Below are 12633 nucleotides of genomic sequence, written 5' to 3'. Positions count from 1 at the left end.
AACAGATTACTATTCTTATAAATGCTTAACATCCTTGATTAATTAATCTCTAACATTCTTATGTTTATGCTCTGAGAATGTTTACACTCTGAGAATGATTCACTGTCTGGTGAAGTGGAGAAAAGAGGCAGATTAGAAGACAAAAGAATTGTGGACTCTTGAATACAATTCTGCTACTTATGAGCAAAGTTACTGTAAGCAAGTCTCAACTTTGTTGAACTTAAACTTTCTCACATATTAAATGCTTATCTTACCTACAGGTTATTACGAGGATCACAGGATACAATAAGGCATGTAAAAGGACCTTAAAAACTAGGTACGATATCAGGTATTATCATCAATACCAAAGGAAAAAAAGAAACTTTTACAAAAGTGATATACAGACTGGTATAATTACCTTTAAACATTTCGTGTCCTTTGTGTGTGAAAAACTTAATATAAATTGTCAGATTTACAGTATCTTTCAAAAGTTGCACCATATGTAATGAATGACCTATTTACTAAATACAAACAAAATCTAGGATCCTGTGCTGAGGGTTATGGAATATATACAAAGAAATAAAGCCTGGTTTCTTTGCTTGAAGGACAATCCTGACTGACGACTAGAAGAGGAACTTTGAGGTATAATGTGTGCAGGGTCCACAAATGTCAAAACTAAAATGAAGTGTCAAAATTTGAGGCTAACTAGTGAGCCACAATTTTTTTCAGGTGAGCTAAAAATTTGAATATTTTTTACCCACTCTTTTTCTTAAATGTATTAAATAAGAAACTATACACACATCTCTGCTGTAGAATTTAATATACATTGCTCCTATCTCACTCAGAGACTATAAACTCAAACTCTTCTGCTTACCTGGATAACCAAAGAAAACAGGACCAATATTCATTCTAGCATTTTTTAAAGAGAGATAACCAAGGGTCCCTTTAAGAGAGAGGGAAGGATGATAGGAGCTTAGGAAACCTCTTTGCACCTAGGATTTTTATAACAGCTCAGTGAATCTCAAAGTTAGTTAAAATGAACATGAGTGGCAAGTTACCAGTCTAGGTCCACAGCCCTTTCTCAATACATTTCTTCTGGGGCACTTTCTGTGATGTCCGCCAACAGATTAGTATTAAAATTAACACCACAATAGCCAAGTAATTTGATTTTTTAAAAACCAGAGGGATGATACTGCCTGGGTGCTTCCAACAGATATACACTTAACTGCCCATCAAAAGACCTACCTTTATGTTTAAAAATTGTATGTAACTGTATATGACGCTAAAACAATTGCTACACATTAAAACTATTTTATAACAAGTCTGTTGCAGGAAAATTTATACCAGGAGTCCTGGAAATTAAGCTATTCTAAGAAGCATACCTAGTAGATCTTAACATCTTTGCATGGTAATTATTTATAAGCCAATTTGGAAGCTGTATGTAACCAGAAACTATGAAGAGTAGGGCTGCTGGTTTTTTCCAAGCAGCATTATTGATTGTTCCTTTATATTATATATAATATAAAGGATATGTATAATACATATCCTTTAAAATTCCTATCTTTATCTTCACCAATATACCAAGGCAAGCTGGACAAATTACATGGAGAATGTTTGTTTGCTATGGGAGATGTTGGAAGAATAATTACTTGCATTAAGACTTAACATATTAATATTACCCTGATTAATCAAAATAATTCCACTTAAAAATTAGCTTGTGGCACATGACAAAGCTATGCAAAGAAAGTGAATCAAACAAAGCACATTTTTTTGGAGACACTACAAATTATTGATAATGGCTCATTTCCTGTCACATTACTTTGTACCAAATAACCCATTTATCTGATATATGCAGGCACATAAATTATTGGGCAAACATACATCGTGATAGTTACTTTTAAAACTCCTTTTCTAATTTCAGTATTTTGAGAGAGATATAGTTATTCTTAATTCATAGTATTTCCTTTATGCTATACCTGATTATTAGACAATAGCAAGCTGATAATGAAAAGCGACAGTATACATGGGAAGAGGAGATGCCGGAATTCATATCTTCTGTGACTAACATATGAACAAAACTGAGCAACATGATAACCACAGATATTAACCAGGGAACAATCAAAATGGCATCAACATTATTTCAAATGTTTGGCAAAACAAAGATATAAACTGAAACCAAAACTAAAACAAACATTAACAAATATAAATTTAACCCACCAACAAGGGAAATAATGCTGAAAAACAAGGTATAAAAAAGTTTCTAGAAAGCTGCTTTCTAAGACTCTCTGGTGTGGAAATTCAAAAATTTAGAAAAAATTTTAATTTGGTAATTAGAGAAATTAGATAAACATTAAACTTCAAACCTGTGTGAGAACAGAATATTATACACACAGAGGTCTTTAAGATGGTGATGCTCAATAAAAAGTATGCTTCAAATTAAGATTTTCTGTAGGTTTTACTGTATAAAGCCTCCAACACGGTGCAGACCTTCAAGTATTTTCAATCAGTGTTTGGCTGCAGGCAAATAATTCAAATGTCTACCAAGTGTCATTGTTTTCAGACAGTGTAGTCTTATTTCAAAGCAGGTTTCAAAAGTGGCCATTCCAGAAATAAAAAGGTGATGGGGAAATAAAAAATGTCACCTTATATAAAAATATTTTTACAAACATAAAGTAAAGTAGTATAAACAGGGTGATCCACAAATGTACATCAAACCCCAAGCTCCTTCAGAACTTCAGGTTAAGTGTTCTCTATGCCATTCCAACTTGGGAAAAAGAGGTATTCACATCACTGGCAACTTTACCCCATGCTTTCTGTAAGTCTACAAAGCATGGAGTAGGCAGAGCCTGCCAAATTCTGCACAGTGCAGCGCCCCAGCATAACTCCATTGGTGATGCCACTTCCACCGCTGAAGAGCCTGCCACTGGAGGTGTAAAGGCAATGTGCAGTTTACCAGCTGCACTCTTTTGTACATATCGTTTTTTCATATTTTTGACTTCACAACCTACAGTAAATGAGAAGAGCAAAACAGAAAATATAACACCACAGACTACTGTTTTTTTGTTTGTTTGTTTTTAAAGATTCAGCACACCCCTAGAGGCAGGCTCCTCAGGGGTGGGTGAGACATCTCCAGTGGAGTGCAAGTTGGGGCTTTGCTCTGTTCCAGAATTGGCAATCCACGCCTGCTCTGCACTTTGCAAATCTGTAGAAACAAAGACAAAGAGAGGACCATTAGCTGAATGTCATCAGAGATCTCTAGTATACATATCAGGACACCTCAAGACAGAACAGGAATCCTATTCAAGGTTGGCTCTATTTTTAACCCATTTGCAGGTCTTTTCAACTGCAAAAATATGAAAAAAAAATCGAGACCAAATTAATGCGGACCAGCTTCTTTCAAGTAAATATGACTCAAGTGTATTCTTTCTTTGTTTTAATATTAGTATGGAAAGGAAAGTCTTCGCCTTTCCTACTTCTTCTTCTTGGTTAGAAGAATCAAGGAATAAAAGCTGCTTGCCCTCTTGCCGTTAGACAAGACGACATGAAGTCTATGACAGTTTCTAACTAACTGGGTTGTAGGGAACTTGCACTTACAGGTACACCTCTTCCACCAGGGGCTTGCCTTCCAAAATCTGCAAAGGCTGGAGTAAAGTCTGGTCCTCGAGGTAAAATCCGAGGATCCAGAGTTCTCATTGGCAATTTGGGTTGGTTGATCTGCACAAAGAAACAAAGGAAAGCTTAACACAAGTTCCAGAACATTCAGTGCCACGAAGATAAAAACTTAGACTGAAAAGTTACGTCAGCTGAAAAGACAAGCACTGGCTTTTTGAGCCAGTGGGAGTCTGATCTGAATCCTGATAGATTCTCCTGGGCTAGCCACAGAGCCCTTAGTCAACGATGGTTTTTTGGTTCCCTGGGAATGATTAGGCCTACAATTCCCAAGGGGAGGCTAGACAATCAGTGGATTGGTTCACTGGACACTTAGGACCAGTAGAATGGCACAAGACAAGCTATTTTGAGAACTTATGAACTAGGGCCAAATTTTGGAATCTTTTTCCAGGATCATCAAAGCACTTGCCTCTAAGAAACCTGGTACTGCTCCTTTTGGTTTTGATGCTGTTGACTTATGGTTAGTAAAGGATGTATTCTGAGTGGACAACAAATCTCAAAAGGAGATAAGTTTCACGTATGATGACTCATTTAATTTTCTTTCTTTTTTTTTTCTTGGTTGCGCCATGCCCCTTGCAGGATCTTAGTTCCCTGACCAGGGATTGAACCTGGGCCCTGGCAGTGAAAGTACCGAGTCCTAACCACTGGACTGCCAGGGAACTCCCTATGATGACTCAGTTAAAAATCTCACTTTGTCTGCCATGTTAATCGGAGATATCTGGGTTTGTATAGGCGTATAATGTGACTATAGACTCAGCGAAGCTAAGTAGCTCAGTGAGAAATCAACTCATGATTGGCCAAAGTCAGAAACAGATAAAGCAGGAAGACAGGAAGGAATATCTTCTAAGATGATAATCTAATTCAGTGGGTATAACAAAACTTGCCCTCTGAGGTACTGAAGTAGTTTCACATTAGTACCACCAATCATTCAACTGTCCTCATGTTAGTACCTAACAGAGAGGACTCAGCAAGAGAAATATAAAGATCTGTTGCTATAACAGAATAAAATAATATAAATAAGGTCTGGAAAGGCAGCTGCTGGAAATCCCAATAAGAACTGGATTTCATTCTGTAACAAAGTTACCGTCTACACTTTAATTAGGGATTAACAGTTCCTCTATAAAATGAGAGCTTAGTCACCAGAACTGGTTCATCATTGATTTACATGAAATTATTTGGGCTGATATACACCTGACTTTACACCTTTTAATAAACAGATGAAATAAACACTGACTGGACTAATTTTCTGTATGCACCATTAAGAACAGATGTAAAGAGAAAGGGTGCCTATTTATTTGCACAGGTTAAAGACTAATCCTCCTATTAAGTATCTCTTAGGGAAATTTTGAGTTATACACTATTTGAATTATGTTAACTCCCACTTAAGTTTGATCTGCCAAATACTTTCCTAGGTTTCTGACCTAACCTCAATACCATTCTAATTCCCTATAGAGGTTTTAGAACAGTGGGGAAAGATAGGTATATTAGCCCAACAGACACAGTTTCTACCACATCCCTAGGAGACAGCCATAACAAGCTGACAATAAAGTTTAAGACTTTACCCCTCAAATCTGAGCCAAGCCCCACAATTACTGTAATCTATAATAAACCCAAACCCAACAATGCTTAATTAAACTTTTAATTCAAATGCCATTTGCTCTAACAATTTCTGAGAATTGCTCACACTTCACATATTTGCACTGATAGTTAAAAACAGTTCCCACCAAAAAGACACAGCTTTCCCTGAGTGCTCAGCTTACCTTGTCAAGAACTACATCACTGATGGGAGGCAGGCCCTCTGGTTTCTGAATACATGCTGGCATGAACTGGAAATCCAGCAAAAACTCCCTGTCATACTGCTTCTTGCCTTCAGTATCAGCAGGCTTCCAGGATTCTAAAAAGAGGAACGCAGGCAGACAACTGTCTATAAGGTCATTATATGTATATCCAGTTAGAGTATAAGCTGACTGCAATATTTTACTTTATCTCATCAGATACAAACAAAGCCACCAAGGAAACACTGAGCTTCAGTCAGAAAATGTCATATAAAGATTTAAACTGTTATTTGTTCTTTTATCCCCTTCTGGATACCTCTGAATAGTAAAGTAATCTGAAGTAAGGTGCTATAGGAACCATTTCATTTATACATTAAGCAGCCTTTGGTCAGGGACATGTAATAATCCTCATTAAATAAACTACCAAGCCTTTTTTTTAAATACAATTTTTAAAGGTTATACTCCATTTGCAGTTATTACAAAATATTGGCTCTATTCCTCATGTTGTACAATACATCCCGTAGCCTATCTTACACCCAGTAGTTTGTACATAATAATACTCTTGGTTTCCTGAAAAAGAAGGATACTTTGTATGTTCACTTGGAAATGTTACTTTGGAGGGAAAAAAGAAAAAGGAAAAAGGATGTAAAACACAAAAGCAAATAATTTATTAAAGATTCTGAAAAGTCTAAGCAGTCTATAGATTATTTTCCCTGATCACTAAACATATTCTTAGCTAATATTTTTAATATGATTTTTTTTTTTTTTTTTTGCGGTACGCGGGCCTCTCACTGTTGTGGCCTCTCCCGTTGCGGAGCACAGGCTCCGGACGCGCAGGCTCAGCGGCCATGGCTCACGGGCCCAGCCGCTCTGCGGCATGTGGGATCTTCGTGGGATCTTCCCGGGATCCTCCCGGACCGGGGCACATACCCGTGTCCCCTGCATCAGCAGGCGGACTCTCAACCACTGCGCCCCCAGGGAAGCCCTTTAATATGAATTTTAAATTAGTTCTTTGCCACAGCACTTACTTTGCTACTATTACTATTGTTTCAGCTATCATTACTCACAATCCTACTATCATTATATAAAGTTGGAGAATTTCTTGAAATTTTTTTTGGATAATAAAAGCAAGTCACAGTTTTTTCTTTTAATTAACAAAACACTCATCAAAATCAGGCCCCAGATCACTTCATGACAGGACACTGGATCCTTCTTTATATTAGTGGTTCCTAATATACAGGTCATAGACTCACTGATGGTCTGTGAGAATTTTACAGATATTTTATTACCATATTATATTTATTAAAATATATACAGTTTATTAGGATCTAAATTTTAAATTGCCCTTTTCCTCAATTACTGCTAGTATATATTACTGGGGCAAAGGACAGTTAGTTGATCAATATAGTTAGCGTCTATAGTTGTGCACTTTTTCCTTGCCAAACTAAAGGATAAAAAGATAATTTATACAGTCCTAAAAATGACAATAGTCCTTCAATCCCTGAACAAGGATTGGTGGTAGCCCAAGCGCTTGGCAGTATAAGCCTGGATCTTTAGAAGAAGTGTCAGTATATTGAGCTTTAAATGTCAGTATATTGAGCTTTACAACTTTACCCCTCAAATCTGAGCCAAACCCCACAATTACTGTAATCTATAATAAACCCCAAACCCAACGATGCTTAATTAAACATTTCATTCAAATGCCATTTGCTCTAACAATTTCTAAGAATTGCTTAGAAATTTAAACAAAATTTACAATAGCTTAACCATACAATTTCATAAAGCCCATTAGGAGTACAGTTCACTGGTAGTGTTTTCACTAAATTTAAGTGATCAGTATATTAAGGTGGGATCGATCGATCAATGGCTTTCAAACATTTTTGACTACAACTCACAGTAAGAAATATAGTGATTTCATGACTCTGAGCAAACACACACATAGATAAATAAAATGAAAAGTTTAAAAAAACAATACTTCCCTTAGTGCATGTAATGCACTGACAATTTTTATTCTCTTCTCCTTTTTAAAAAATGTTGGTTATAACTCACTAAATTAATTTCACAACCTATTAAATGGGTTAAAACCAGAAGTTTGAAAAGCACTGGTCGAGACTATTTCTGAGGCCTGATATTTTACATTCAAACACTACCTCATGCAGACATCACTTCAGATTTGGCAGACTAAGAAAAACTTGTCACCTAACCCCAATTTTCTACCTTTCCCCACATGTCCACACCAAATATCCATAAATCTCAGTCAACCATGGTTTATATAGTATTAGGACAGAGGTTTAGTGCCATTTGACGGTGTCTAAAGGTGAAAGATCCTCTAAGGTTTATCACATATTTCATAGGGCACTTCCCATACCACAGGTGCTTAATAACTTAGTCATACTGCTTCCAACTGCCTACTGAAGTTCAGCTCTACAGAGTGAGTTCTATCAACAAACTAAGTTCAAGGTTTGTGAAATGACAAGTACACTATCTCAGGGAACACGGCCATCATATCTGAAATATCTTTCAATTAAAATGAAAAAATTAAATCTCTCTTGTCGAATTCTACCAACCTAGCACTGATTTCCTTTGCCAGCTGCTCCTCCAATGCCAGTGAAAGCAGAATACCAGCATCAGATATCACTTCCGCCAACATAGGACTCTCTGGATTTGCTAGCTACTAACGCCCGCCTGCTGATCTATTCTGTAAATATTACATTGTGATGAGCCTCTTCCTTCCATCCAATATTTCTTCATAAGGAGGCAACATTTCTCTAAGTTGCAGTAGAGTGAAGGAGAGAAGGAAAGACATACACAGGAAGACAGGGATAAACTTACCTGATTTAAATGGGAATGTGACCCCTTCACCAGAACTATCAGTGAAGCCTGAATTAGCATCTATTCCTTCACCCTCAGAAACACTCTCAGCACCATTACGTACAGGCTCAGCTTCTTCTCCATTTTCTTCCACAGTTTTCACATTTTTTAGGTCAGAGGGGTCTCTTTCAGGATGAAACCCTTGGCTCATTTTATCCTGTTCAGATTCAAGTACTTTGTCACCTGAAAGCTCCTCTTCTGCTTTAGGCTAAAGCATAAGTGAACACAGAGGTTATATTCTTTTCACTGTGTGTAAATACACAGGAAGACCCACATTTATCCCCTCAAAAAGCATAGGAAAACATGTCACTCAAGATAAGGATGTCTGTGTTCAGCATATGGTACTAAAATGGTAAGTTTATTTAAAACACTTTTCTCATTTCATGTCCTGGGATAAAGCAGACAATTCAAATGGCTACTGAAATGCTTTAACATGACTAATGAAATCTAAATATACCGAAGGTTAAAAAGGAAAGAACTGTTAATCCTTGGAACTTGATGGACATGGAGGAGTTCTAGTCAGAATCTATATCAAGCACTATTACCCTTGCCACTAAAGCTCAGCAAATATAAAAAGAAACACACTAAAGGGTATTTTTTGTGCTGTCCTCTGGCCGTGAAATAGAGTTCAATGAATAGTTTAAAGTATGTTTAAGTGCCACAAAGCTGACCATCGCTCACATTTAACAAGGAGGACACTTGTTAGTTAAAATCTATTTTGTTTATTGGTTCTTAGGATTCTCTGAGATTGTGACCTTGTTCAAATTATACATAGAAAAATGTTTGGAATATATTCCCCCAGGGAGAAATCTGGGTTCCAGTGCATCCTATTTTTAAAAGGCAAAATAGAATTAAAATTATTCACCAGAAAAAAAAAAATTATTCACCAGATTATTTTTGACCATCTCAGTTTCAGATCCAAAAAGAAAAAAAAGAAAAAGTAATTCTTAAGGGCTGTATCAGCCCTCAAAACTCCCTGAGGCGAAGGTCTCAATGAACTTTAAGTCTTTCTTTTTCAAAGGGAAGCACTCTGAAAACAATCCTTTGGAAGAAGCTCTCAGAGGAAACAGCAATTTACCACAAATTCCAGTGGATAAATTCACACCAGGAGAGCCAAATTAGAGGCTCTACTGAATTGGCTGAACAGAGGATGGTATAAAAGGATGTCATATACACCAGGAAGTAGTCACCCCAACTGATTTATGAAAAAAAAAATTTTTAATTAAAGAGTTACAAACCCTACTTAGTTATTAAGTATTATAACAGATATGATACTAATAAATTTTCTTCTACTAAAATCAGATCATGGGGAAAAGACGCTAAATTTTAAAACGTTATCAATAGAAACAGATGGTTTTCAGGCCTTGTTTCTAAAATGGAAATAAAAAGTTCACGCAAATACACTCCCTTCTCTCTCTCTCTCTCCCTCCCTTGTTCTTCCAACAGGAAGAGCACAGAAACCATCAAAAGAAAGACAGACATAAAAATTCCAAGAAAATAAAAGACAAAAATGATTTATTTTTATAAAACATGGCAAAAAGTGAGGCTTTTTTTTTTTTTTTTTTTGCGGTACGTGGGCCTCTCACTGCTGTGGCCTCTCCCGTTGCAGAGCACAGGCTCTGGACGCGCAGGCTCAGCGGCCATGGCTCACGGGCCCAGCCTCTCCGCGGCATGTGGGATCCTCCCGGACCGGGGCACGAACCCACGTCCCCTGCATCGGCAGGCGGACGGACTCCCAACCACCGCACCACCTGGGAAGCCCAGGGAGGCATCTTTTATACTTGGAGAAGAAACTGATCTACCAAGTTTGAATCATGAATTAGCAGCCTCACTTTTTCTTATTCTGTACTCTACTATAGTCTAAATTCAAAACAACCTTGTCATACCACCTCATAATTAAGTACAGGCCATCAAGAAGATCTTTAATAATCCGGCATGTGAGTCTGTAAATGGTACTTAAACTTATTACAGAGCAGTATAACTACATTATACAATCATACAGAACTCATACAGATCCTGTAAAGTGTGAAAAAATGCTGCTTTAGAGAAAAAAATTTATTGAGTCATCTTCTCTGTACCTAAAACCAACAACAACAGACAATCTATTGGCTATAAACAGAGGATGCATTATTTAGAAAGTCAACTTCTAACTGGAAAATAAGTATAAAGAAACTTGGTCCATGAATGACAAACCGTAATTCAGAGCACAAAGAATCAATGAGGTGTCTGAGGCACATTATTAGAAGGGATATTTTTCAAGGGAATCCACAAAAAACTGCTGCATTAAATATTTATGATGATTATTTTTCCTTCAGCAGGATGGAGCTCTGCTCAATTAGTTTGTAAATGTCTAACAGTTCTTCAGTTGTTTATCCAGAAAACCAGATTGAAAAAAGAAAACACTTTACTGGCCAGACTGTCAAAGCAGAAACTTTTATAGGAACTTACTAAAACAAGAATTTAGTTGACAAAACTGCCTGCTTAATGCACGAGTTTTTAAAGTGCTAGAAAATCAGATTGACAACTACATATGTAACAATCAATGAAATATCCTAAAAATTTAAAGTAAATTTTAGGATGCCCTGACTAACAATTTTAAGATGAATCATCCTTCAAGCTACCTTTCTAGGCTATAATTTTTTTTTTTTTTTTGCGGTACGTGGGCCTCTCACTGCCGTGGCCTCTCCCGTAGCGGAGCACACGCTCCGGACATGCAGGCCCAGCGGCCATGGCTCATGGGCCCAGCCGCTCTGCGGCATGTGGGATCCCCCCAGACTGGAGCACGAACCTGTGTCCCCTGCACCGGCAGGCGGACTCTCAACCACTGCGCCACCAGGGAAGCCCTCTAGGGTATAATTTAAAGAATTTGGTTAAGTACTTGCAATGATGTAACAACTCAATATATAACCTAAAATATGCTGATATCTAAAACACATTCTTTTAAAGGCTGAGAAAAATCTAAGAGAAGAAGACCTTGATGATCAGTGAAAAATGAAGACAGTGACAACCAATATTTACTAAACGACTCCAGTAAATGCTCAATTTTAGGAAAGACAAGGGAATAGGATTTCTGGACAAAGTCTGTGTGCAAATATCTTTTTATTATACTTTTAAACTATAAGGTTAAGAAAAAAGGGATTGGTTCAAAATGAGTCCAAACAGTTCTTCTGTATGAAGAATAACAATCTAAAGCAGGTTTTAGCAAACTATGGCCCGTGGGCCAAATCTGGCTCCTCACCTGTTTTTGTATAGTGTGCAAGGTAAGGATGGTTTTTACACTTGTCATGGTGGAAAAACATTTCAAAGAAGAATATTTTATGATACGTGAATATTATATGAAATTCAAATTTCAATAAACTTTTACTGAAATACAGCCACTCATTAATTTGCACATTGTCTACGGTTGCTTTGGGGCTATAGCAGCAGAGTTGAGAAATTGTGACAGGGATCATATAATCCACAAAGCCTGATAGTTACTTTACTATCTGGACCATTATAGGAAAAGTTTGTCAACCCCGACCTGAAGATGAGGATGAATACCTGGAGGCACAGGAATAGTGACCTACCCATTTAATATTCAATAATGCTTTGAAAAACAGCCACAGGGAAAAGAAACACAAAGTATAGTAGAACAAAGTGAATAAATAACAGCTGAATCTAAAGAGAAACCAGTCTGTGAAGCTCTTACAGCCATACCAGGAACGTATGCTATTCTCCTGCCTCTGGAAGGTATTTTATTCTTTGTAGGAGCAACATTTTCTTGTTCAGTTGCAAAAGGAGTGTAGCAACTATTTGCACCTCTATAACTTATTGCCAGTTCTTACGCCATGATAACCATAATGAAATCACTCCCATGAAACATTTTAGTGGTTGCTATGGGACTAACTGTGACATCAACCGAGCATCATGTACGAACAATGACAGGACAGGGAGCAGTAACAAAGGGGTACTGTGAGCTGCCTGAAGGGGGTAAGAATTATAACTAGCTAGAAAAGTTTTATGAAATAAATGCATTTAAAGTTATTTTAAAGTAACTTCTACATTTTAAAGTAGATACAAGAAGAGCTCAAGAAGAAAAAAGCAACATAGAGATTGTTTATATTACTCTTCATTAAAAGCTTCAGAACATAAGACTAAGGATACTGAGATTAGAGACTATGAAATTGGTAGAGCACTCCTTAGGACTGAATCTGCTCTTGATTCTTCCTCACATCATGTCCTGGACCTGGTGTGTTGTACCTTACAGCGAAATCTGGCACGGCTTAGTTCAAATAGACAAACCATATGTGAAAAGTTATATTCCTGGGATGCAGGTAAAAGACAACAGATTGAAAATCAA

General features: G+C 37.1%; 1 protein-coding gene across 1 annotated transcript in view; it reads right to left on the bottom strand.

Annotated features, from left to right (window-relative positions):
- The window catches only part of EIF4G3 (eukaryotic translation initiation factor 4 gamma 3), a 370424-nt gene that overhangs the window by 80574 nt on the left and 277217 nt on the right, over window positions 1-12633 (bottom strand). The window contains exons 13-16 of the mRNA XM_082833610.1: window positions 8256-8502; window positions 5409-5542; window positions 3574-3693; window positions 3071-3181 (exon numbers count right to left, since the gene is read on the bottom strand). Of these exons, the coding sequence (XP_082689736.1) occupies window positions 3071-3181; window positions 3574-3693; window positions 5409-5542; window positions 8256-8502 (612 nt within the window). The remainder of the gene's footprint in view (window positions 1-3070; window positions 3182-3573; window positions 3694-5408; window positions 5543-8255; window positions 8503-12633) is intronic.

This window comes from Leucopleurus acutus (assembly GCF_964270905.1).
Source record: "Leucopleurus acutus genome assembly, chromosome: 2".
Lineage (NCBI taxonomy): Eukaryota > Metazoa > Chordata > Mammalia > Artiodactyla > Delphinidae > Leucopleurus > Leucopleurus acutus.
Note: the sequence above shows the minus strand (reverse complement) of the source record. Positions and strands in the feature narration are given on the sequence as shown.